The sequence below is a fragment of the Pongo abelii genome, chromosome 5 (assembly GCF_028885655.2).
Source record: "Pongo abelii isolate AG06213 chromosome 5, NHGRI_mPonAbe1-v2.0_pri, whole genome shotgun sequence".
Lineage (NCBI taxonomy): Eukaryota > Metazoa > Chordata > Mammalia > Primates > Hominidae > Pongo > Pongo abelii.
This window is the reverse complement of record NC_071990.2, coordinates 151,181,018-151,208,343: the sequence shown is the minus strand read 5'-3', so window position 1 is coordinate 151,208,343 and position 27,326 is coordinate 151,181,018. Positions and strand designations below refer to the sequence as shown.

Below are 27,326 nucleotides of genomic sequence, written 5' to 3'. Positions count from 1 at the left end.
GGAAGGGCACAGCTTTGTGGACTCCAGGTAACTCCCTCAGCTGGGCTTAGTCCCTGAGGTGGCTGCTGGGATCCACTTGCTACCTTTTCAGCACAGGAAGTTCCTCCTGGTTCCCAGCTGATCCCAGCTGGGGGATGACGGGTGGAGGCCTGGTGTTCCCTTGTTTTCTATATAGCTATCCTGAGTTTCTATGCTCACTTGGGTTTCTGTTACTCCTTTGATGTACTCCTGTGCTCTCTTGTAGTTATTTTCATTGAAATGTAGCTGTTTATTTATTGTTTTGGCTATCCTTTTTGGGATGTAGGGATAAGCACGAAGGACTTCTAGTTAACCATCTTGCTAACATCACTCCAGCATTGCTTTGTTAGTAGCTAAAGTCCTCAGAAATTAAAGCAAAAGTGTATGGAATAGGTATTCTTCCCAAGTTAGTGTGTGTTTGTTGAAAATAAGTGCCCAGACTACTGCTGAGAAAATTACATTTCAGAATACCACACTAATATATTTTCAACAATTATAGAATAATTATGTTAAATCTGTATATCAATTTGGGGAAAATTGGTATTTTTTTATTATGAGTCTTCTAATTCATAAACATGGTATATATCTTCATTTATTCAGATCATTGATTTCTTTCATTAGTGTTTTTATAGTTTTTTTTTTTTTTTTTTTTTTTGAGACAGAGTCTTGCTCTGTCACCAGGCTGGAGTGCAGTGGTGCGATCTCAGCTCACTGCAACCTTCGCCTCCTGGGTTCAAGCAATCCTCCTGCCGCAGCCTCCCGAGTAGCTGGGACTACAGGCACGTGCCACCATGCCAAGCTAATTTTATTTATTTATTTATTTATTTGTTTGTTTATTTATTTATTTTTGGAGACAAGAGTTTCACTCTGTCACCCTGGCTGGAGTGCAGTGGCACGATCTTGGCTCACTGCAACCTCCACCTCTCGGGTTCAAGCGATTCTCCTGCCTCACACTCCCAAGTAGCTGAGACTACAGGTGCAGGCCACCATGCCCAGCTAATTTTTGTGTTTTTTAGTAGGGACGGGGTTTCACCATATTGGTCGGGCTGGTTTTGAACTCCTCACCTTAGGTGATCCACCTGCCTTGGCCTCCCAAAGTGCTGGGATTACAGGCGTGAGCCACCTCACCTGGCAATGTTTTGTATTTGTAGTGGAGACAGGGTTTCACCATGTTGATCAGGATAGTCTCAATCTCTTGACCTCGTGATCCGCCCGCCTCGGCCTTCCAAAGTGTTGGGATTATAGGCGTGAGCCACTGCGCCTGGCCAGTGTTTTATAGTTTTTAGCACATGTCATATATATATGTCTTGTTAGATTTTATACCTAAGTATTTCATTTTTGTAGTGATTGTAAACAGTGATGTATTTTTAATTTCAGTCTGTATGTTAATTATTAAGCTATAGAAATTCAACTGAGTTTTAAAAATTTTTTATTTTTTAAAAGTTGTGGTAAAATATACATAACATAAAATTTACCATTTAAAATATTTCAAGTGTGCAGTTAAGTGGTATTAAGTAGTACATTCACATGTTACACTAGTTGTGGAATCATCACTACTGTCTATCCACAGAACATTATTTATTTTTCAAAACTGAAACACTACACCCATTAAAGTCATCATTCTTATCATTCTCCCCCTCATCCCAGCCCTTGGTAACCACCATTCTGTTTCTCTCTGAATTTGACTACTCTAGGTACCTCATCTGAGTGGAATCATACAGTATTTTCCCTTTTGTGACTTACTTGTTTTACTTAGCATAGTGTTTTAGGGATTTTGCCATGTTACAGTATGTCAAAATTTCCTTCCTCTTTAAGGCTGAGTGCTATTCCATTGCATGTATATTTCATGCTTTGTTTATCATTCATTTGTTGATGCACACTTGGGTTGCTCTCACTGTTTGGCTTTTGTGAATAATGCTGCTTTGAATATGGGTGCACAGATATTTCTCCAAGACCCTGCTTTTAAGATTTTTGGACATATACAAGAAGTGGATTTGCTGGGTCATATGGTAATTCCATTTTTAATTTTTTTTTTAAGACAGAGTCTTGCTCTGTTTCCCAGGCTGGAGTGCAATGGCGCGATCTTGGCTCACCGCACCCTCCGCTTACTGGGTTCAAGTGATTCTCCTGCCTCAGCCTCCCAAGTGTCTGGGATTACAGGCACCCGCCACCATGCCCGGCTAATTTTTTTAGTAGAGATGGGGTTTCACCATGTTGGCCAGGCTGGTCTTGAACTCTTGACCTCAGATGATCTGCCCGCCTTGGCCTCCAAAAGTGCTGGGATTACAGGATAAGCCACTGCATCCGGCCTCATTTTTAATTTTTTGAAGAATGACAAAACTGTTTTCCACAGTGGCTGCACCATTTTACATTCCTACCAGGATTACAGTTTCTCTACATCCTCATCAATGCTTGTTATTTTCGAGTTTCTTTGATAATAACCATGTAATTGGGTGTGAAGTAGTATCTCATTGTGGTATTGATTTGCATTTTCCCAATCATATAGTTGACATTTTTCCCAATAATATAGTTGACTTTTTTGTATATAGTAAAATGCACATAACATAAAATTTACCATTTTAACAGTTTTTAAGTGTACAGTGCAGTTGTACTAAGCGCATCAACATTGCTATGCAGCCATCACAACCATTCATTTTCAGATCTCTTCATCTTGCAAAACTGAAACTCTGTACCCATTAAACAATAACTCACCATTCACCCTCCCTCCAGCCCCTGGCAATCACCATTCAACTTCCTGTCTCTCTGAATTCAGCTGCTTATGTAAGTGGATCATATGGCATTTGTCTTTTTGTGACAGGCTTATTTATAGCCGTCCCTGCTATCTTTAGGTTACTGCTTGTGTGGAGTATCTTTTTTCATTCTTGCACTTTTAACCTATTTGTGTGTCTAGATCTAAAGTGTCTCTTGTAGACAACATATAGTTCGTTCATGTTTTTTTATTTTAAAATTTATTTTATTAATTAATTTTAGAGACAGGGTCTGACTGTGTTGCCCAGGCTGGAGTACAGTAAATATTCACAGTGTACTATATCATAATGCACTAAAGCCTCAAACTCCTGAGTTCCAGTGATCCGCCCCCTGACCCAGCCTCCCAAGTAATTGAGACTATAGGTGCATACCCTGTCAGTTTTTTGTCTATTCTGCCAGTTTGTCTTTTGATGGGAGGTTTTAATCCATTTAAGCCAATTACCGATAAGGAGAGACTTCTGTTATTTCAGTCTTTATATGCCTATCTGTCTTTTTCCTTAATTTTCTACATTACTGGCTGGGGATGGTGCTCACGCCTGTAATCCTAGCACTTTGGGAGGCTGAGACAGGCAGATTGCCTGAGCTCAGGAGTTCGAGACCAGCATGGACAAGATGGTGAAAGCCCGTTTCTACTAAAATACAAAAAATCAGCCGGGCATGGTGGCGGGCACCTGTAATCCCAGCTACTCAGGAGGCCGAGGCATGAGAATCGCTTGAACCCGGGAGGCAGAGGTTGCAGTGAGCCGAGATTGCAACATTGCACCCCAGCCTGGACGACAGAGCAAAACTCCGTCTCAAAAAAAAAAAAAAAAAAAAAATCAAAACAAAAAAATAATTTTCTACATTACTGTCTTCTTTTGTGTTTAGTTGATTTTTTTTTTTTTTTTGAGACAGAGTCTTGCTCTATCACCCAGCCTGGAGTGCAGTGGCGCAATCTCAGCTCACTGCAACCTCAGCCTCCCGGGTTCAAGCGATTCTCTTGCATCAGCCTCCTGCATAGCTGGGATTACAGATGTGTGTCACCACACCTGGCTAATTTTTGTATTTTTAGTAGAGACGGTTTCACCATGTTGGTCAGGCTGGTCTCGAACTCTTGACCTCAAGTGATCCACCCGCCTCGCCTCCCAAAGTACTGGGATTACAGGCGTGAGCCACTGCACCAGGCCATTTAGTTGATTTTTTACAGTGAAATGTTTTAATTCCCTTCTCATTTTCTTTTGTGTATATTTGTATATTTTATAGCTGTTTTCTTTGTGGTCTCCATGTCTCTCAGGCTGGTATATGGTGGCAGGATCAGAGCTACTTGTAGACTCAAGTTTCTGGGCTCAAGCAATCCCTCCCACCTTAGCTTCCTGAGTAGCTGGGACTACAGGTATACACCTCCAAGCCTGGCTGATGTTTTCATCTCTTTTGTAGAGACAGGGTCTCACTGTGTTGCCCAGGCTTGTCTCAAATCCTGGCCTTAAGCAATCCTTGCATTTCAGCCTCTCAAAGTACTGGGATTACAAGCATGAGCCAACCATGTGTGACTCACAGAGACTTTAAAAATTCCCCTGTGTGTGGTTACTTTTGAATTTCCTAGACTTTAAATGTCTATTTCCCCAAAAGGGAAAAAAGAGAAAAATGAAGGGGATGGGGGAAATAAAAGGTTGGTGGCCCTTTAACTCTCCTGAAGTTGCTTCAGCCTGAAGGGGAAGGGCTTGCAACAATGGGAGGAGGTTTGCAACCATAGCTGCCCCCTATGACTGCAAGGTCAGAAGCTGCATTCGGCAATCAAAACATACATACCTAGTTTTTGGAGGACAGGGTCCTTTTTGACCATCCTGGCTCCTATGAACTGCCTGCAGACTACTCCAGGAGCACCTGTACAGTTGCCTACTAAGGGCCTATGGGCTGAGTTGTTTATTCAATTTTGTGCTGCTATCACAGAATACCACAGACTGGGTAATTTATAAAGAGCAGGATTTTTTTCCCTCACAGTTCTGGAGGCTAGGAGTCCAAGATCAGGGTGCTGGCATGTTCAGTTGTTTGGTGAGGGCTGCATCCTCTGGAGTAGAGGAACACTTTGTTCTCACATGGCTGAAGGAATAAGAGCAGGAAATCCAAATGCTGTGTGATACCTCTTTGTAAGGGCCTTAATCCCATTCATGAGGAAGGAACCCTTGTGGCATAATCCCCTCTCAAAGGCCCAACTTTTAATACTAGCACATTAGCTATTGAGTTTCAACACCTTGCTTTTGGAGGGACACATTAAAACCATAGCAGTAGCTGGGCTGAAATTAACCAGAATTAACCATAATTTGTCATTTACCATCCAGGTTTCCCCCTGGAAGTTGCAGTCCTCCCAATAGACTCCAGAGTTCCTAAATAGTCGCATCAGACAGATTCTGCGGGTGCAGTTTTTGTTTACGTGGAGATACAGATTCTTGATGCTTCCTACTCTGCCAGTCTTCCACGATCCTGTCCCAATAATTGATTCTTATATGTTTATCTTCTATCTTGTCACCTTAATACTATGCTAGAATTGTTCATTCTAGGAGAATTTTTGTAGATTACTTAGTATTTTCTGTGTGGACAATTATGTTATCTGCAAATACTTCTGTATTTTTGGATTTCTATGCCTTTTATTTCCTCTTCTTACCTTATTGCATTGGCTAGAACTTCCAGTACTGTGTCAAATATTTAAGAGTGACAAAGTAGATGTCCTTGCTGTGTTCCTGATTTTAGGAGGAAAGAATTCAGTGTTTCATCACAGAGAGTATAATGTTAGCTGTAGGTGTTTTTGTAGATTTTTTTTTTTTTTTTTTGAGACAGAGTCTTGCTCTGTTGCCCAGGCTAAAGTGCAGTGGCGTGATCTCCACTCACTGCAAGCTCTGCCTCCCGGGTTCACGCCATTCTCCTGCCTCAGCCTCCCGAGTAGCTGGGACTACAGGCGCCTGCCACCATGCCCGGCTAATTTTCTGTATTTTTAGTAGAGACGAGGTTTCACCGTGTTAGCCAGGATGGTTTTGTAGATACTCTTTATCAAGTTGAGGATATTCCCTTTAAATTCTATTTTTCTGAGAACTTATGTCCTGAATGGGTATTCAGTTTTAGCACATGCTTTTCTGCATTTGTTGCATGATCATATGGGTCTTTTTCTTTAGTCTCTTAATATAGTGGATTATATTGATTAATTTTTTAACATTGAACTAGTCTTATGTCCCTGGAATAATTCTCACTTGGTCGTGGTATGTAATTCTTTTTATATCTTGCTGAATTCTATTTGGTAATATTTTGTTAACAATTTTTGCATCTGTATATTCATGAATGGTCTATAGTTTTTCCTTTGTTTTGTTTTTTGGAACTGTCTTCATCTGATTTCTGTATCAGGGTAATATAGCCTTTTATAAAATGAATTGAGAAATTTTCCTTCTGTGCTCTGGAAGAGTTTGTATAGAATTGATTTAATTCTTAAAAAAAAATTTTTTTTTGAGACAGGGTCTCACTCTGTCACCCAGGCTGGAGTGCAGTGGCGCGATCTTGGCTCACTGCAACCTCCACCTCCTGGGTTCAATAGATTCTCGTGCTTCAGCCTCACGAGTAGCTGGGGTTACAGATGCGTGCCACCACGCCTGGCTAATTTTTTTGTATTTTCAGTAGAGACAGGGTTTCACCCTGTTGGCCAGGCTGATCTCAAACTTCTGACCTCAGGTGATCCACCCGCCTCGGCCTCCCAAAGTGCTGGGATTATAGGTGTGAGCTACCGCGCCCGGCCTTAATTCTTTTTCAAATGTTTCTACAATGAAACTACCTGGGCTTGAATATTTCTTTAAAACTATGAATCACCTTCATTAATAGTTATGGTACTGTTCAGATTATCTTCTTTTATTAGGTGAGTTGTGGTAGTTTGTGGTTTTCAAAGAATTAGTCCAGTTAGTCCAAGTTGTCAAATTTATGTATGTAGCATTTTTGTAGGATTCCTTATTCGTTTTTTTTTTTGTTTTTTTTGTTTTTTTTTTTTGAGATGGAGTCTCGCTTTGTCGCCCAGACTGGAGTGCACTGGCGTGATCTGGGCTCACTGCAAGCTCCGCCTCCCGGGTTCACGCCATTCTCCTGCCTCAGCCTCCCCGAGTAGCTGGGACTACAGGCGCCCGCCACCACGCCCGGCTAATTTTTTGTAATTTTAGTAGTGACAGGGTTTCACCATGTTAGCCAGGATGGTATCGATCTCCTGACCTCGTGATCCACCCACCTTGACCTCCCGAAGTGCTGGGATTACAGGCATGAGCCACCATGCCTAGCCATATTCCTTATTCTTTAAGTGCTTGCAGGTCTATAATGATAGCTCCTTTTTCATTCGTTATATCAGTAATACGTATTCTCTGTCCTTTTTGCATTGTCAGTATTGCTAGAGGTTTGTCAATTTTTAATCTTTTTAAAAGACTCCTTTGTTTCATTGAATTTTCTCTATAGTTATTCTGTTTTTAACTTTATTGCTTTTTGGTCTTATCAATATCTTTTTTTTTCTTTTTTCTTTTTTTTTTTTTTTTTTTTGAGACAGAATTTCACTCTTGTTACCCAGGCTGGAGTGCGATGGCGCGATCTCAGCTCACTGCAACCTCCGCCTCCCAGGTTCAAGTGATTCTCCTGCCTCAGCCTCCTGAGTAGCTGAGATTACAGGCCCCCGCCACCACGCTCAGCTAATTTTTGTATTTTTAGTAGAGACAGGGTTTCGCCATGGTGGGTAGGCTGGTCTCGAACTCCTGACCTCAGGCAATCCCTCCTGCCTTGGCCTCCCAACGTGCTGAGATTACAGGCGTGAGCCACTGCACCTGGCCTATTATTTTCCTTTTTAGCTTTGAGTTTATTTTGTTCTTTTCTACATTAATGAGGTAAAAGCTTAAATGATTATTTGAGACTTTTTTGTTTGTTTGTTTCTGAGACGGAATCTTGCTCTGTTGCCTGGGCTGGAGTGCAGTGGTGCAGTCTTGGCTCACTGCAACCACCACCTCCCAGGTTCAAGCAATTCTGCCTTAGTCTCCCAAGTAGCTGGGACTATGGGCGTGGAACACCATGCCCATCTAGTTTTTGTATTTTTAGAAGAGACGGGGTTTTGCCACGTTGGCCAAGCTGGTCTCGAATTCCTGACCTCAGGTGATCCACCTGCCACAGAGTCTCACTCTCTCGCCCAGGCTGGAGTGCAGTGGCATGATCCCAAAGTGCTGGGATTACAGGTGTGAGACACCATGCCTGGCCTGAGACTTTTTTTCTTGCCTAACATATGCATTTAGTGCTCTAAATTGCCCTCTCAGCACTGCTTTAACTGTGTCCCAGAAATTTTGATAAGTTGTTTCTTTATTTTTCTTCAGGTCAATGTGTTCTTTGATAGCCATTGAGACTTCCTCTTTGACCTGGATTATTTACTAGCATGTTGTTTAGTTTCCAATTGTGTGGAGATTTTCTTGTTTTCTTCCTGTTACTGATTTCTAGTTTGAATCTTTTGTGCTTTGAGAATATACTTCATATAATTTCAATATTTTTAAACTTGTCTAAGTTTGTTTTTGGCTTAAGATATGGCTGTTTTGGTATATGTTCTGTGAACACTTGAAAAAAGTGTGTATTTTACTGTTGTTAGGTGGAATTTTCTATAAATGTCTGTTGGATCCTTTGGATGGTGGTGTTATTGAGCTCTACATCCTTGCTGATTTTTTTTTTTTTTTTTTTTGAGATAGGATCTCACTCTGTTGCCCAGGCTGGAGTGCAGTGGCACTGATCATAGCTCAATGCAACCTTGAACTCCTTAGGCTCAAGGGATCTTCCTGACTCAGTCTCCCAAGTAGCTGGGACCACAGATGTGTGCTACCACACCTGGCTAATTTTTTAATTTTTATTTTGTAGAGACAGGATCTCTTTTTTTTTTTTTTTTGAGACAGAGTTTCGCTCTTGTTGCCCAGGCTGGAGTGCTATGGCGTGATCTCGGCTCACCACAACCTCCACCTCCCGGATTCAAGCGATTCTCCTGCCTCAGCCTTCCGAGTAGATGGGATTACAGGCATGTGCCACCACACCCAGCTTATTTTGTATTTTTAGTAGAGACGGGGTTTCTCCATGTTGGTCAGGCTGGTCTCGAACTCCGACCTCAGGTGATTCTCCTGCCTTGGCCTCCCAAAGTGCTGGGATTACATGAGCCACTGCACCTGGCCTTTTTTTTTTTTTTTTTTTTGAGACGGAGTCTAGCTCTGTCGCCCAGGCTGAAGTGCAGCGGCATGATCTCAGCTCACTGCAACTTGTGCCTCCTGGGTTCAAGTGATTCTCCTGCCTCAGCCTCCCGAGTAGCTAGGATTACAGGTGCCCATCACCATGCCCAGCTAATTTTTGTATTTTTAGTAGAGATGGGGTTTCACTGTGTTGGCCAGGCAGGTCTCAAACTCCTGACCTCGTGACACGCCCACCTCGGCCTCCCAAAATGCTGGGATTACAGGCCTGAGCCACCATGCCTGGCCGAGACAGAATCTTATTTTATTGCCCAAGCTGGTCTTGAAGTCTTGAGCTCAAGCAGTCTTGCCACCTTGGCCTCCCAAAGTGCTAAGATTATAGGCGTGGGCCACCGCACCTGGCCTGAGTTTTTTTCTTGAAAAAATACTTTTTTTTTTCCTTAAAAAATACTATGCTACTTCCTCTGGCTTGCTTTTCTGAGAAGCTTTCATCCGAATTGTTTTTCCCTATAAGCAAGGTGTTGATATTCTTTCATTGCTTTCAATTTTTTCTTTGTCTTTGGTTTTCAGAAATTAAAGTATAATGTGTGTTGGCATGGAGTCTTTGGGATGTTCTGTTTGTTTCTGAGGCTATTTTTCTTCATAATGTTTCAAGTACATTCATAATTATTGAAGCATGTAAAAGGCTTTAAAATCTGTCAGGAAACTCTAACATCACTGTCATCTTGGTCTTGGCATCGTTGATTGTCTCTTTACGTTTAATTTGAGATCTTCATGGTTCTTGGTATGAGGAATTTTCTGTTGAAACCTGGACATTTTCATATTATATCATGAGACTCTAGATGTTATTTAAACCTTCTGTTTAGCTGACTTTTCCTAACATTACTCTGGCAGGGAGAATAGGGGTGCCACCGCTGCCAGGTGGGGATGGAAGTTCAGGTTCCCCAGCCATCCTCTGTCGGCACCTGCCTAGGGGCAGAGGCCTTCTCATTACTGCTGAGCTGCGATGGAAGTTCTCCACATGCTCTCCAGGGACACTGTGGTTGAGGAGTGGAAGTCCAGCTTCCCTCTATGATGTCCAGTGACTGTGGCGGGGAGGGGTGGGGGAGAGAACATGCAGGGGCTCTTGTTCATTTCATTTTTGGGAATGAAAGTTTCACCTTCTTATTTAGCCTCTGATTCTACCCTAGTGGGGGTTTGAGGTAACTCACTGTAGGCTTCCAGAGGTAGAAAGTCCTAGGCCTTCCACCCTGCCTTTGCTGCCCTGGGTGGGGCCGGGGCCACAAGTCTTTGGTGATGCTTGACTGGAGTAGAGTGTTACTGTCTAAAAGCTCTGTCTTGCTAGACTGCCCCTTCCTTGGTCCTTTGCCTAGAAAGAGCAAGCTTCTGTTGGGGTGTTTTTGTTTGTTCAAATTGGCTCTTCAGCCCCAAGTCTGGATATTTGAAAGAAAGAAAACCCAGGGAACTCACACCATGTTTGAGTTCCTTAGTGGCTCTGCTGGCTTCTTTGCACCTTTCAGAGTCCTCCTGTGTTTGTGGTATGTATAATACCCAAGGGTTTTAGCTCTACTTAGCAGAAGAAATGCTGAAAAGTATGCTCCATCTTCCTGGAAATGAGAACCCAGCTGTCATTTTTAATTAACTCTTTTAATTGAGGTAATGGGTTTTGTATTTATAATTTTGCCAGCTTTAAAAGAACTAGTTTTTTGGTTTTGTTTTGGTTTTTTTTTTTGAGACGGAGTCTCACTCTGTCGCCCAGGCTGGAGTGCAGTGGCCTGATCTCGGCTTACTGCAACTTCTGCCTCCCAGGTTGAAGCGATTCTTCTGCTTCAGCCTCCCGAGCAGCTAGGATTACAGGTGTGAGCCATCACACCTGGCTAATTTTTGTATTGTTAGTAGAGACGGGGTTTCATCATGTTCTCCAGGCTGGTCTCGAACTACTGACCTAAGGTGATCTGCCTGCCTTGGCCTCCCAAAGTGCTGGGATTACAGGCGTGAGCCACTGAGCCCAGCAAAAGAACTAGTTTTAAACCCAAGAACTTATGTACTGATTAGTCCATCTATCTGAAACTTTATTTTGAGCATGAAAAAAGGAGTCTAGGTCCCTTTGAATCCCTCAACTGTTTTTTTCCACTTCCTACTAGTTACTGTTTTCACTTAGAACAAGTTATTGTTTGTTTTTATTTGAGATGGAGTCTTGTTCTGTTGCCCAGGCTGGAGTGCAGTAGTGCAGTCTCAGCTTAGTGTAACCTCTGCCTCCTGGGTTCAAGCGATTCTCCTCTCAGCCTCTTGAGTAGCTGGGACTACAGGCATGTACTACTATGCCCAGCTAATATTTTTGTATTTTTAGTAGAGAGGGGATTTCACCATGTTGGCCAGCCTGATCTCAAACTCCTGGCCTCAACTGATCCACCCGCCTCAGCCTAAGTGCTAGAATTATAGGCATGAGCCACTGCACCTGGCCAGGAGCAAATTATTAGATAGATGTATATCTAAAAGAAATTGTGCTAGTTCAACTAATTAAATAAAATCCTATTAAATATGTCAGCATTTGAAATTCCACAGCTTCCTTTGGCTGGCCTATTACAACCCTGTTTCTTTTTTCTGCCTACTTAAATTTGTTTTGCTTTGTCTGCGAACATTCCCTTAGTACTGTGTTCTATGGGAGAAAAGAAAAAGAAAGAGAAAGAGAAAATGCCTTATATTTGTATCTTCCCTGGCTTACAGTATATGTTCCTGATAGTCAGGGACAGTGTCTTCTTTCTGTTCTCCATAGCTGCTAACATGGAACAAATACTTGTTAAATATCTGTAAATGATTAACAGCTTTATAAATACTTTGAAGAAAAGATTATCTTCTTCTCTTTTAAATGTTACACAGTTCTGGCCGGGTGTGGTGGCTCACGCCTGTAATCCCAGCACTTTGGGAGGCTGAGGTGGGCAAATCACCTGAGGTCAGGAGTTCAAGACCAGCCTGGCCAACATGGTGAAACCTCATCTCTACTAAAAATATAAAAAGTCAGCCAGGCGTGGTGGTGCATGCCTGTAATCCCAGCTACTCAGAAGGCTGAGGCAGGAGAATTGCTTGAACCTGGGAAGCAGAGGTTGCAGTGAGCCAAGATCGTGCCACTGCACTCCAGCCTGGGCAACAAGAGTGAAACTCCATCTCAAAAAAAAAAAAAAAAAAAAAAAAAAGTTACACAGTTCCTTCCTTGAATCTTTTATGTTAATATTGGAGGCTCAATACACATCGTGGAACTGATGCTTATTTGGCCGTCTAGGTTAACATTTTGAATATCATAAATATTAGTTAAGTCTGGACATTAATAATGGCATTAGACAGCACCAATTGGCAAAGGAATCATCATGTTACATGCAAAAAAAATGTTATGGGAATTGGGTAACAATCTTAGTATGGCAGAAAAAATGTTTATTTACCCTAATGCAGGGCCAGGGCTTCATAAATTTTCTTGGCCTATAATATTCATAAGTATCTTAGTAATTTTTATATAGCATCTCTAGGCCAGGATACCCATCCACTTATGAAAAATACCTATCCATTTATGAAGAAGTTAGGTTCAAACAGTTTGTGTCCTAGCAGTTGAACACCTACTGGGCCCTGTTACACAGTTTCTCAAACCCTGCAGTCAGAACGGACATTCTACCGTCATTCCTCTTGCACATTGATTTTCTCTCTGTACATCTTATCCCAGCAACTGCCCAAAACCCAGCTCCACAAAAATACGGCATTACTCAGGCCGGACACGGTGGCTCACGCCTGTAATCCCAGCACTTTGGAAGCCGAGGTGGGCGGATCACTTGAGGTCAGCAGTTCAAGACTAGCATGGCCAACGTGCTGAAACCCCATCTCTACTAAAAATAATTAGCCGGGCGTGTTGGTGCACACCTGTCATCCTACTCAGAAGGCTGAGACAGGAGAATTGCTTGAACCCGGGAGGTGGAGGTTGCAATGAGCCAAGATCACACTACTACACTCTAGCCTGGGCGACAGAGTGAGACTCTAGCTCAAAAATAAATAAATAAATAAATAAATAAATAAATAAGGCATTATTGAAGAGGAGTATAGCAGTCTTATGTAGGAATTGTGAACTACCTCTAGCTAGTAGTTCACACAATGTTCAACAGATGTTGCTGTGTTTCTTTCAAAAATTTAAACTATCCCACAATACCTTGTGAGTTTGCCATTGTGTCCTGGGTATTGAGTACATAGTTTGGGAACCGTGGCCCTAATGACTGTCATCACAGAGGATGAGAGGAATCCCATGTAAGGACTGAGATGTGTCTTTTGGAGGGTAGTGGGAATAATGAAAAGGGATATTTTTAGGAGCATTGATGAGGGACAAGTAGGTGTTTAAAGATTGAGCCATAGTCTTGGCTAAATAAGCCATGTGTCTTTAATCTTATCTCCTCTAAAGGATTGAAATACATTTTGTGTATATCTGATATTCACTTGTGACCACATTTATCTCAGTATTAATTTTTTTATGCTAGCCCGTTCATATGCATGGTCATTTTTATTTTTCTTTGATACTTTTGATATATCAAACCGATGTTGATGTAGAAGGATGACTTAGAGTCTTTGGTCCTATCCTTGTTATTGTATTATTATATTAGCTGCTTTTTTTTTTTTTTTTTTTTTGAGATGGAGTCTCACTCTGTCATCCAGGCTGGAGTGCAGTGGCATGATCTTGGCTCACTGCAAGCTCCGCCTCCCGGGTTCACACTATTCTCCTGCCTCAGCCTCCCAAGTAGCTGGGACTACAGGTGCTGCCACCATGCCTGGCTAATTTTTTGTATTTTTAGTAGAGATGGGGTTTCACCCTGTTAGTCAGGGTGGTCTCAATTTCCTGACCTCGTGATCCACCCATCTTGGCCTCCCAAAGTGCTGGGATTACAGGTGTGAGCCACTGTGCCTGGCCAAATGATGTATTAGCTTTTTAAAGGATGTCACTTGAGTCCAATCTGTGTTTCCGATTCACAGAAACAAAATAAATGAATCAGCTTGTTTTTTCTCTTGATGTAGAACAAATCACCTGCTGCAGTAACAGAACCAGAGACAAATAAATTTGATAGTACCGGATATGATAAAGACTTAGTAGAAGCTTTGGAAAGAGATATAATTTCTCAGAATCCCAATGTTCGATGGTAAGTTATATCACAACCAAATAATTGGGTGCTGGTGATGCTATTTGGAATGGAAAATGGAGCAAATGTGAGCATGTACTGAAGAGTAGAGCTTGAGGACAGAACCGGAGTATGTGCAGCGTGAGCATGACTTCCCTGCATTCAGCCTGTTCCAATTTTTGTCTGAGGGTCTGAGGTTTTTGTTTTTGTTTTTTAGAGACAGGGTCTTACTTTATTGCCCAGGCTGGAGGACAGTGGCTTGATCATAGCTCACTGCAGATTCAAACTCCTAGGCTCAAGTGATCCTCCTGCCACAGCCTTCCAAGTAGCTGGGACCACAGGTGCACACCACCACATCTAGCTAATTTAAAAAAATGTTTTGTAGACTTGGAGTCTTGATCAGGCTGGTCTTGAACTCCTGGGTTCAAGTGATCCTCCTGCCTCAGCCTCCCAGAGTGCTAGGATTACAGTCATGAGCCTTTGCACCTGGCCAAGGCAATGATTTGTATGTATGTGTGTTGCTTATTATCTATAGCATCCTAGAAATGTTGCTTTTATTTTCTTTTAGAGCAGTGATTCTCAACTTTATTAATATTACATATAATCAAAGATCTGTAATGTATTACAATGAGTTATAAAAGTTAACTTTTCCACAAAGTTAGGCATATTATGTTTATATTTCTGTTAAAACCTTAATGATTATTAGGTATGGGTTTGATATTTAAAAATATTGGGGACATTAATATTTTATACAATGAAAATACTTTTTTTAACAGAAATTGCCACATGTAGCAGTAGTAGTAGGTATTCTAGTGGTTGGAGATGACTTTATAGCAATCTCTGTGATACTCTTTAACCTTGGCATCTACCTCTTAATAGAGCTGGAGGCAAAGCAGCTATGTTGTAGCCTGTCTCTGCTTTATACCATTTTTATTCTTTATGCTTTTTTTTAGTTTTAAAAAACATGGGCTCATTGTTTCTAAATCATGGAGGTTGTGGAATGAGGACCATAAGAGCAGGAGTTTAAAATGAGATGACACATAACCCTGAAGAGTGTGCCTGTAGACTATGTTCTCATGATCCAGGCTAAAAACTGTCAACTGCCAATAACTGAAGAAAAGGTTGTGCTCTTTATATATCTGCTGGTTGACATGGTGGGCCTCGTCGCAGTGTGTTAGTCCACCCGTGTTCTGAGAGAGGCTCACCATTCTGTCAGCAGTGTATATATCTGCTGGTTGACATGGTGGGCCTCATCACAGTGCGTTAGTTCACCCGGGCTCAGAGAGAGGCTCACCATTCTGTCAGCAGCACAACATCATGTGCTTCCAGTGGTTCTCAAGAGTGACTGCATAGACATGTATCATCTAAAGGGTTGTTAATAAAATGTCTTCTCTTTCAGGGACGATATCGCTGATTTAGTAGAAGCTAAAAAGTTGCTTAAGGAAGCCGTAGTGTTACCAATGTGGATGCCCGAATTCTTTAAGGGCATTAGGAGACCATGGAAAGTAAGTTTATTACTGTGTGGCATTGTCAAAGTAAATGGCAGCATGTTGATACAGAAAGCCAATATTTATCTATATTGGGAAAAGTGGAGGGAGAAAGTGGAGTAAGGAAATTTTTAAATTAAAAGGTATATGTTGTGCTACTGAGAATTTTGTTAGACCAGAAGCTATTGCAAGAGTCCTAGAATAAGAAATACATACAGTGTGATCTTTGGAAAGTTGAATACACAGCATTAAAATTTAGAATTTGGCCGGGCGTGGTGGCTCACGCCTGTAATCCCAGCACTTTGGGAGGCCGAGGCAGGTGGATCACCTGAGGTCAGGAGTTTGAGACCAGCCTGACCAACATGGAGAAACCCCATCTCTACTAAAAATACAAAACTAGCCGGGCGTGGTGGTGCATGCCTGTAATCCCAGCTACCCGGGAGGCTGAGGCAGGAGAATTGCCTGAAACTGGGAGGTGGAGGTTGTGGTGAGCTGAGATCACTCCATTGCACTTCAGCCTGGGCAACAAGAGTGAAACTCTGTCTCAAAAAAAAAAAAAAAATTAGAATTCACCCCATTTAGAATGACCTTGTATTTGCAAATATGACCTAGTCAGCTAATGCAGAAACACTCCATTTTATATGTCATGTTGCATGATTGTAACCTGTATTTTGGGGATTGTTTTCAATAAATTAATGGGAAATATCTGCATGTGATAAATACTTTTTAAAGTCATGGGCTGATCTAAAAAAAGACCATCAAAAAAGCCTTTCTTGGATTTGGAAAATACACTGATAGGTAACTCTGCATGTATGAATAGTTGTAAAAATCCTTTATACATTAAGTGATAAGCAAGATACAAAATGATAGACATACTTTGAATAAATTATATATATATGTATTTTGTTTGTTTTGTTTTGAGACGGAGTCTCGCTCCGTCGCCAGGCTGGAGTGCAGTGCGATCTTGGCTCACTGCAATCTCCGCCTCACGGGTTGAAGTGATTACCCTGCCTTAGCCTCCCGAGTAGCTGGGATTACAGGCATGCACCACCATGCCCAGCTAACTTTTTTTGTATTTTAGTAGAAACAGGGTTTCACCATGTTGGCCAGGATGGTCCCGATCCCCTGACCTCGTGATCTGCCTGCCTTGGCCTCTCATCAAAGTGCTGGGATTACAGGCGTGAGCCACCATGCCTGGCCGAATAAGTTATATTTTTAAAAAACCTAATTTGTCTGAGCAAAAGGACAATCAGGATATAAATCCAGATGCTCATGGTACCTCTGTTAGGGTGTTGATATTATAAACTACTTTTTCTCATCTTTGAGTTCCAAATTTTTAATAATGTAGTTATCTTCTTTTTTAACGGGAAGAGTAAATTTGTGACAAAGTATCCTCCTGTTTATCTCTTTGTCTTTTATTTGTCTTGATATTATATATAAGTTGGTTGAAATTTGCTACTTAGTAATGACACTTTTATGAATTAGAACAATGGCAGATAAATCCTCTGCTGAGGCTATTATATTCGCAACAGGGAGTACTGATGGTCGGCCCACCTGGCACGGGGAAGACGCTCCTTGCTAAAGCAGTGGCTACAGAATGCAAGACAACATTCTTCAATGTCTCTTCATCAACTCTGACTTCCAAATACAGAGGAGAATCTGAGAAGCTTGTTCGTCTTCTGTTTGAAATGGTGAATGTTTGAGACAGCTCTAATGATTCTTTACCTCTCTAAAAGGGGAGAAAGTGAGCTGTAACTATCTCCAGTATATGGAATAGTTAGGCAGGATGCCATTTTGCCCAGAGTATGATTCCTTGTCCTTAAAGCTAGCTTTCTTTACAAACATGAATAATTAGAGTTTCTCTTTGTCTTTTTTTCTCCAGATGTAGATCCAAATCTACCAGTTTTGGGGCATGCTCACGTTATGGGATCTGCATTACTAATCTTCTGTAGGAATCTGAAATTATTATGTTTTTTAAATCAATAGGTTTAGTTATAATATGATAACCACAGTATTGTAACAATGATGCCAAAAGGTGAGAATCATAAGTTACTATGGAACTCAGGTCACCTCCGATCTATTAACTGTACCAAATGCCTTCATTTTAATGACCTAATCTTGGATTAGGTTCTTTCTTCCACCAATACAAATCAGAGTACCAATAGAAGAAATGTAATTCAACAAGTTCTGATAGAGTGTTTAGATTGAATTCCACAACCTTTTAAACTTCAGACTTTGTTAAGCTTCACTGATTACCTCACTCTTGCCTCTAAGAAGCAGAGTGGTTTTATGTAATTAGGATAGAGTTATGCTATTAGTGACAAAGATGTGAATCTTCTTTTTTTTTTTGGGTTCTCAGTCTTGCCTAGGCCGGTATGCAGGAGCATGATCACAACTCACTGCATCCGTGACCTCCCAGGCTCAAGTGATCCTCCCGTCTAAGCCTCCCAAGTAGGTGGGACGATGGACATGAGCCACCACACTCAGCTAATTTTTTTTTTTTTTTTTACAGATGGGGTCTTGCTGTGTTGCCCAGGCTGATCTTGAACTCCTGGGTTCAAGTGATCCTCTTGCTTCAGACTCCCAAAGTGCTGGATTTACAGGCATGGGTCACCAATCCTGGTCAAGACATGAATTCTATTTTTTTAGACAGGGTCTCATTCTGTCACCTAGGCTGGAGTGCAGTGTTGCAATCTCCGGTCACAGCAGCCTTCACCTCCTAGCCTCAAGCAATCCTCCCACCTTAGCCTCCTGAGTAGCTGGGACTACACATGTGCACTACCATGCCTGGCTAATTTTTGTATTTTTAGTAGAGATGAGGTTTTGCCATGTTGACCAGGCTGGTCTTGAACTCCTGACCTCAGGTGATCTGCCCACCTTGGCCTCCCAAAGTGTTAGGATTACAGGTATGAGCCACTGCGCCTGGCCTTGATTTTTTTGTAGAGATGAAGTCTCACTACGTTGCCCAGGCTAATCTAGAACTCCTGGCCTCAAACACTCCTCTTGCCTAGACCCCATAAAGTGCTGGGATTACAGGCAAGAGCCATTGTGTTCAGCTTTTTTGTTTTTTTGGTTTTTTTTTAAGATAAGCTCTCACTATATTATACAGATTGTAGTGCAGTGGTTATTCACAGGCACAATCATAACATACTGCATCCTCCTCTCTCAGCCTCCCAAGTAGCTGGGACTTCAGGCGTGTACCACTGCAACTCAGCTTTCAAGTCTTATTTTTATTGTCCTTAGGGTAATGAACTCTCAGCGAAGTTAGCCCTCATTTTGTCATAGTTCCAGCAAAAGTCCAAAGATTAATATTTGGCCTGTTTTGAGTTTCATACCTATGCCTAACCTCCTTGTTTTTGGTCAGAGAATTGGAGTGCTCTGATTGGCCAGGCCTGAATAAAACCCCTGGAGTTCCAAGTAAAGTTAGCCTCTTTTGAAGTAGTGGAATAGGAATGAAAGAGGGGCCCGGCATGGTGGCTCACGCCTGTAATCCCCGCACTTTGGGAGGTCGAGGCGGGCAGATCACTTGAGGTCAGGAGTTCGAGACCAGCCTGGCCAACATGATGAAACCCCATCTCTACTAAAAATACAAAAATTAGCCAGGTGTGGTGGTGCATGCTTGTAATCCCAGCTACTTGGGAGGCTGAGGCAGGAGAATCGCTTGAACTGGGGTGGCAGAGGTTGCAGTGAGCCAAGTAGGAGACACAGTGAGAGTTCTGTCTCAAAAAAACAGAAAGAGAGAAAGAAAGAAAAAGAGGGATGATTTGCAAATGAAAAAGAGGCTTCTCTTACCAGAAGTGTGCTGTGCAGGGAGAACCAATTGGTGTCCTCTACAGTACCTGCCTGGGCCAGCTAAACCCAGGACACATAGCCTTTACTTGAAGTCAGATCATTCTGCATACCCTCAGTATGTGGGAAGAATCGGTCTAGTCACTTTTGCTTGGTGTGGCAACAGACTGAAATTTAATTTTTGTTGATGTAGGTTCTTTTGATAGATGGTTCCTAAAATTTTAGTTGAGAATTTTCTTGGATGTTTTAATGATGATTAAGTTCACTCTTTCCCTCTCTCCATTTGTTGAAAAAGTACAAAAATATTTATACATAAAAACCCAAGTATTGACTCTCTTTAAAGATGAAATTATCCCACTAGGTACAGTGGCTCATTGTAATCCTAGCATTTTGGGAGGCTGAGGCAGGAAGATTGCTTGAGTCTAGGAGTTTGAGACCAGCCTGGGCAACATAATAAGACACCATCTCTACCAAAAATATAAAAATAAGCCTGGTGTGGTGGCACACACCTGTAGTCCTAGCTACTCAGGAGGTTGAGGTGAGAGGATTGCTTGAGCCCAGGAGCTCAAGGTTGAAGTGAGCCAAAATCATATCACTGCACTCCAGCCTGGATGACAGAGCAAGACCTTGCCTCTTAAATAAATAAATAAGTAAATAACGGTTCATTAGAAGCCATATTTTAGCTGTTCTAATTCTATCCCATCTCCCCAATATTAGCGTGAGAGAAAGATGCACAGTGTGGCAGGCTCCTTAGCTGTTGTGTTGTTTTCTTTCTTTCCTCTTGTTTTAGAGACAGGTTCTCACTCTGTCACCCAGTCTGGAATACAGTGGTGTGGTGTGATCATAGCTCACCGAAGCCTTGAACTCCTGGGCTCAAGGGATCCTCTCACCTAGCCTCCTGAGTAGCTGGGACTCAAACACGTGTAACCACACTCAACTAATATTTTAATTTTCTGTAGAGATGGAGTCTTGCTATGTTGCCCAGGCTGGTCTCGAACTCTTGGGCTCAATCCATCCTCCTGCCTCACCCTCCCAGTGCTGGGATTACATGTGTGAGCCACTGCGCCCAGCCTCCCTCAGCTATTTTCTGATTGCGAGTCTGTAGATTATTTTAAAATGAAATAATAGCTTGGTATTGCATGGTTTCTTCCTTTAGGCTCGATTTTATTCTCCAGCCACCATATTTATTGATGAGATAGACTCCATCTGTAGTCGCCGAGGGACTTCTGAAGAACATGAAGCAAGCAGGAGGGTGAAAGCGGAGCTGCTGGTTCAAATGGATGGTATCTGTGTTTAGCATGAGTTGACCAGGGATGGGAGGTTGTTAGGTGTGGCATCTCCAGTTCCAGTGGGTCAAACTTTACTCATAGTGCTAACCCAAGGCTTTTAATAGGTGTTCTTAACTTCAGATGGACTAGAGGGGGTGGCAAGTAGTTCCTGATAGTGATAGTAATAGATTTGGTACACTGACAGTGGTGACAAGTCAGAACTAATGGCCACCCACAGGGCACCCTTTTGGTATATACAACTATCTCACTTTAGCTATGAAATTGAAATAAAAATAAATGCAGATAAATTGGCCTTAGAGTTTATGTATGCTTTGAAAAAGATTTAAAATTGTTATGTAGTTGAGATCTGGCTTTTCGATTAAATCTATTTTGAGTCATATATTTGCATACTACAGAACTCATTTTCTTTGGATTACAAATTCACATATGTACCAGTTAACCTAAGTCTTAAGGAGGCTTTAAGACTGTGCTTCCTTGTATTGTTGTACTAAATAGTTGTTGATCTTTAAATAGCTGAGCTTTATTTGGTATAATCCAACTTAATATCTTTTTCACTCTCTCCTTACCCTTATTTTAGGTGTTGGAGGTGCTTCTGAAAATGATGACCCTTCCAAAATGGTTATGGTTCTGGCAGCTACTAATTTTCCCTGGGATATAGATGAGGCTTTAAGACGACGCCTTGAGAAACGAATCTATATTCCTTTGCCATCAGGTATCTTCCTTTCAATCTTGTCAGAAAGCCTGTTAACTTCCGTGTAGTTTTGTTTAGAGAATTTAAAATTTGTTATTAACTAACTTTCTTGACGAGATACATGAGGAGTATCTTCCTTTACGGTACTAGTTTGGCTATATGCCTTAATACTAAATAGTAAGGAATTAAAAAGTAAAGAATGGCTCTTTACTTAATGATCTCTTCTTAGAGATCCAATTCTTACTGGAAAACAACATCTCACACAAAGAAGATTTGAGACAATAGTATACTATGTTTATGCTGCAGGCTTACATTTTAAAATTTGTTTCTACCATTAGCAAAAGGCAGGGAAGAGCTATTACGAATAAGTCTACGTGAGCTGGAATTGGCTGATGATGTTGACCTTGCAAGTATAGCAGAAAACATGGAAGGTTATTCAGGTGCGGACATTACCAACGTGTGCAGGTATGAATTATCACAGAAGCATAGGTTTTTGAAGGCATAAACTTCTAATATGAAGTTTTTTGGTTTTGTTTTTTGAGACAGAGTCTCGCTCTGTCGCCTAGACTGGAGAGTAGAGGCGCAGTCACAGCTTACTGCAGCCTGAAACTCCTGAGCTCAAGTGATCCTCTGACGTGAAGTTTTTATGCTGAATTAAGACAGATCAGTATCTTGGTGGCAGCTCAAGCCTATAATCTCAGCACTTTGGGAGGCCAAGTGGGAGATCACTTGAGCCCAGGAGTTTGACTGGCCTGGGTAACATAGCAAGACCTCATCTCCATGAAAAAAATTTTAAAAATTAGCCGGGCATGGTGGTTCCCACCTGCTCAGGAAGCTGAGGCAGGAGGATCGCTTGAGCCCAGGAATTTGAGGCTGCAGTGAGCCATGATTGTGCCACTGCACCCCAGCCTGGGCGACAAAGCAAGACCCTGTGTCCAAAAAAAAAAAAAAAAAAAGATGAATAAAGACCCACATTCCAGTTTTGTTTTGTTTTTTGAGACGGACTCTTGCTCTGTCACCCAGGCTGGAGTGCAGTGGTCCAATCTCAGCTCACTGCAACCTTTGCCTCCTAGGTTCAAGTGATTCTTGTGCCTCAGCCTCCCGAGTAGATGGGATTACAGGAGCGTGCCACCACACCTGGCTAATTTTTGTATTTTTAGTAGAGACGGGGTTTCACCACGTTGGCCAGGCTGGTCTTGGAACTCCTGACCTCAAGTGATCCGCCTGCCTCAGCCTCCCAAAGTGCTGAGATTACAGGTGTGAGCCACGATGCCCGGCCCCACATACATTTTGTAGTCAGGGTCACAAATTCTGGTTTTGTTGGTGTTAGCAGGTGCTGGTAAGATATCTGGGTATCTTTCATGTCAGTGAAGAGTCTACGGTTCATTTGAAAGCTACAAGTTCAAGAAGCTAATGTTAGGATAAATTGTGTAAAACAGAAAATCAGTAATTGTCTTGGATTAAATAAATTGTTGGTGCCTTTGTTCACTATATTATAAAATAGGAAATGATTGTGAAATATATTGACTTGACATATGCACAGAATACAGTCTCATTCTCAGTGAACTTATCCTAAATGTGATAGAATAGCAGTAAAAAGAAAAAACAATGTCTTTAATACAGCTGGTTCAAGTAGGTTTTGTCCTAATCTAAGTATTAGTAGAGACACTTAATTAACCAGGGGCTTGACTGCGCTCATTTCCTCCTCTCTAAAGTGAGCATACCACACGGGGTTCTGAGGATTAAAGCTAACATGTATACATCAAACAGCTATATTGCTATCCCTTTGCATAAATGGTGGCCGCTATTAAGGATAAAACTTGGTAAAAGGAAAGAGCTGTTTGCATCTGAAGTTTTTTTTTATTTAAACACAAATGAGAAAAGGAGAAACCACTGAACTTACCTAGCTTTTCCTCTACATGGAGAAAATATTTAATTTTCTTGTTAACAGGTTCTCTTCTGACTCTGTGATGCTTATTCTTCATTTTACTGAATAGTTATAATGAAATTCAAATTGCTAGCTTTAACACCACTTTTACTTTTTCTGGGGTTTTATATTCAGTATTAATTATTTAAATTAGCATCCTTTTTCATTACAGAAGATTTAACTGCTTAAAAAAACAACAGGCTTTGTATTCCAATAAGTTTCTATACAATACTACATATATGTGTAATATAATTAGAGAGTGCTACAACAGATCAATTGAAAATTTTTCTATTAACAGGTTTTCATTTAACCAAAGTAACACTGTGTGTGTTGTTGTTGTTTTTAACTTAAAACCTAGGGATGCGTCCTTGATGGCAATGAGAAGGCGCATTGAAGGTTTGACTCCAGAGGAAATCCGAAATCTTTCCAAAGAAGAAATGCACATGCCTACAACTATGGAGGATTTCGAGATGGCTTTAAAAAAGGTTTCTAAGTCAGTGTCTGCTGCAGACATTGAAAGATATGAGAAATGGATATTTGAGTTTGGATCATGCTAAATTCTCACATGTAAACTGTGAGAAATGTGCCTTAAGTGTTTGAATATTAAATGTAGTAATTCATTGTATTGAGTGCTATATTTTTTTTAACTTTCATAATGGTATGATTTTTTTTAAAACCCTTATGATTCTGAATAAAGGCAATATTTTTAAGCTGAAAATTTGTTTTACTTTAGCATTACTAGATTTCTATTTCACTGACCACAAATGTTACTTAGCTTGGAAAGCTGTCTTTTTTTTTCTTTGCTTTTTCTATTTTTTTCAAGACTGTGTTTCTTCCAACTGAACTGGCCATTCATACTGGGATTAGCCAACAGACCATAAGAAAGACATCAATCTTGGCTCTTGTTTGAAACCAACAGCTACAATGGCAAACCATCACCTTTCTTGATTCAGGGCCTAGGAAAGCTGACTTTATATGCACTTTTTTTTTGGTGGGGGAGGGTATATAAACTATTTATTAACAGACAAGGCCTACAGACTTATTTCTTCTTGGACACACCCACGGTGCGGCCATGGCAGCCTGTGGTCTTGGTGTGCCGGCCTCGGACACGAAGGCCCCAGAAGTGACGCAGCCCTCTATGGGCCCGAATCTTCTTCAGTTGCTCCAGGTCTTCACAGAGCTTGTTGTCCAGACCGTTGGCTAGGACCTGGCTATATTTTCCATCCTTTACATCCTTCTGTCTGTTCAAGAACCAGTCTGGCATCTTTTGTACTGGCATGGATTCTGCATAATGGTGATCACATGTTCCACCTCATCCTCAGTGAGTTCTCCCACCCTCTTGTTGAGGTCATTGTCTACTTTCCTCAACACCACATGAGCATATCTTTGGCCCACACCCTTAATGGCAGTGATGGCAAAGGCTGTTTTCCGCCACCCATCAATGTTGGTGTTGAGTACTTGCAAAATATGCTGCAACTTTTCAAGGATCACTAGAGACATGGCGGCAGCTCAAGCAGCGGCGTGTAGGCCTCCTGTGGAAGAAAGCTATATGCACTTCTAACTTGGCATCTTCTCTCCTACTGTTTGCTGCTGTTACTCCTTCTAGGAAGAAAAAAATTGGCTCTAGCTCCAGTTAACTTCACCCATTGCCTCTGGGTGCCAGTGGATAACTGAAAATCCCTGAACATTTTTACACAGTAGCTAATTAAAGCATGAGCCAAGCCCAATATGTCTTCCTTCTCACCTGGTGTTATGGTAGCTTCCCTTCACCTCCTGGGAGAGTTTTAAAGACACATTTTACTTTGCATTTTAAAAAGGAGAAATAAAATTCTTACTTGACTTTTATTTTGCCTATATAAGAGGCTGCACTATAGGCAAATAGGCATTTCTAAACCTGTGCTGCTCATAGTACTCTAATCACTCATTAACTCATGCATACTAAACATAGCTAAGGTATTAATGGTATGAGTTAATAAGTGAAATAAAAGTTAATGGTATAAAATTTTAGATAAGATTTCCATGTGTGACTACTTAGAAGAAAATAACTTACCATGTTATCCGAACCATAGAAAAGAGCCTCAGGAGATTGCAGACCTTGCTGTGGTCCCAAGTCTTATTGAGAAAGACAGAAGCCCGGATAGGGATCTTCTGACTGCAGAGCCTACACTCTCCAATAGACCATGTAGCCTCCTAAAGTTTTTTCTTCACTAGAATCTGTAAGCTTATGGTTAATAGATAAAATAAGACCATGTCATCATTTGGAGTTAGAACTGGTGCTTTCTAATGACTTAGGGAATGAGAAAGGGTGTAAAGATAAAGTGTTACTAGTTGGTAACTCAAGGATCAAATTATAAGTTGCAGATTATTTTTTTCAGCAGTATGGAGATAGTATTGCATAATAGAGCTCCATGCAATGTAATTAATTTAAAGTCTGGCAAAGTGAAACATCACTCCTTCATTCTACTTTGTCATCCTCTCCACCCCCACCACACACACACCTATTTGGCCTAAATATAAAGTGGTCTCAAAAAAACCAACCATGGCCGGGCATGGTGGCTCATGCCTGTAATTCCAGCACTTTGGATGGTCTAGGTGGGTGGATTACCTGAGGTCAGGAGTTTTGAGACCAGCCTGGCCAACACAGTGAAACCCCATCTCTACTAAAAATACAAAAATTAGTCGGGCATGGTGGTGGGAGTTTGTAATCCCAGCTACTCAGGAGGCTGAGGCAGAATTGCTTGAACTTGGGAGGCGGAGGTTGCAGTGAGCTAAGATCACACCATTGCACTCCAGCCTAGACAACAAGAGTGAAACTCCGTCTCAAAAAAACAAACAAAAAACAACCATTACTTTCTTGGACAATGTTTTCAAAATGATGGGTTGCAGTAAAAAAAAAAATATATATATATATATATATTTTGAGACAGAGCCTTGCTCTGTCGCCCAAGCTGGAGTGCAGTGGCGCGATCTCAGCTCACTGCTAGCTCTGCCTCCCGGGTTCACACCATTCTCTTGCCTCAGCCTCCCGAGTAGCTGGGACTACGGGAGCCCGCCACCACGCCTGGCTAATTTTTTGTATTTTTTTTTTTTAGTAGAGACGAGGTTTCACTGTGTTGGCCAGGATGGTCTCGATCTCCTGACCTCGTGATCCGCCCGCCTCGGCCTCCCAAAGTGCTGGGATTACAGGTGTGAGCCACCGTGCCCAGCCAATAAAAATATTTTTTAATGAAACAATAGAAAGTATCACATAGAGGGCCGGGCGCGGTGGCTCACGCCTGTAATCCCAGCACTTTGGGAGGCCGAGGTGGGCGGATCACGAGGTCAGGAGATCAAGACCATCCTGGCTAACATGGTGAAACCCCGTCTCTACTAAAAATACAAAAAATTAGCCGGGCATAGTAGTGGGCGCCTGTAGTCCCAGCTACTCGGGAGGCTGCGGCAGGAGAATGGCATGAACTCGGGAGGCAAAGCTTGCAGTGAGCCGAGATTGCGCCACTGCACTCCAGCCTAGGCGACAGAGCCAGACTCCGTCTCAAAAAAAAAAAAGTATCACATAGAGATGTTATATGTACTCGTTCCCATTGTAAAATATTAATATGTCAATATGAGTGATGGTTAAAAGAGGTAATAAAACACTTTTAGGGTAAACAGCACTATATCTAGAACCACAAGACCAAGGGCACAGTCTAACTCATGATATCAATTGACTCATTCAATTTGAGCCATGGTTTCAGCCAGTGTAAATGAAAGTATACCTACTCCTGCATCTCAGCCATTCTTACCTGGGCAAAGGTTTTATATCAGTGTAACCAAAACGGCTATACTTTTTTCCTCAAAAAAAAAAAAAAAAAGTTTATTTTAGAGTGAGAACATGTCATACTACTTGTAAATCTTGGAGCATTCAAGGTAAGTAGTCTTGGTACAGGATATAATCAAATCATGATACACTTCAGTGATTTTATACTGAGTCACATACTTAATATAAAGGCACACTGTACTGAATAAAAAAATAAGT

The 27,326-nt window shown here is 41.5% G+C and overlaps 1 protein-coding gene, 1 non-coding gene and 1 pseudogene across 4 annotated transcripts in view; 1 reads left to right on the top strand and 2 right to left on the bottom strand.

Moving 5' to 3' along the window:
- KATNA1 (katanin catalytic subunit A1) overlaps window positions 1–24,029 on the top strand; it is a 62,541-nt gene extending 38,512 nt beyond the window's left edge. For 2 of the 3 annotated variants that reach the window (XM_054558290.2, XM_024248564.3), the window contains exons 5-11: window positions 14,028–14,149; window positions 15,528–15,633; window positions 17,148–17,306; window positions 20,561–20,687; window positions 21,271–21,405; window positions 21,723–21,849; window positions 23,670–24,029. In XM_054558290.2, the coding sequence (XP_054414265.1) occupies window positions 14,028–14,149; window positions 15,528–15,633; window positions 17,148–17,306; window positions 20,561–20,687; window positions 21,271–21,405; window positions 21,723–21,849; window positions 23,670–23,868 (975 nt within the window). In that variant the 3' untranslated portion in view covers window positions 23,869–24,029. The remainder of the gene's footprint in view (window positions 1–14,027; window positions 14,150–15,527; window positions 15,634–17,147; window positions 17,307–20,560; window positions 20,688–21,270; window positions 21,406–21,722; window positions 21,850–23,669) is intronic. The other variant, XM_063725051.1, reaches the window with a different exon arrangement.
- A 106-nt stretch (window positions 24,030–24,135) lies between these two features.
- LOC112134053 (small nucleolar RNA SNORA2/SNORA34 family) lies at window positions 24,136–24,270 on the bottom strand. Its single transcript, XR_002915637.1, has one exon. It is a non-coding gene; the product is annotated as a small nucleolar RNA SNORA2/SNORA34 family (small nucleolar RNA).
- Window positions 24,271–24,310: 40 nt separating this feature from the next.
- LOC103891020 (small ribosomal subunit protein uS13-like) lies at window positions 24,311–26,310 on the bottom strand (annotated as a pseudogene).
- Between the last annotated feature and the right edge of the window lie 1,016 nt (window positions 26,311–27,326).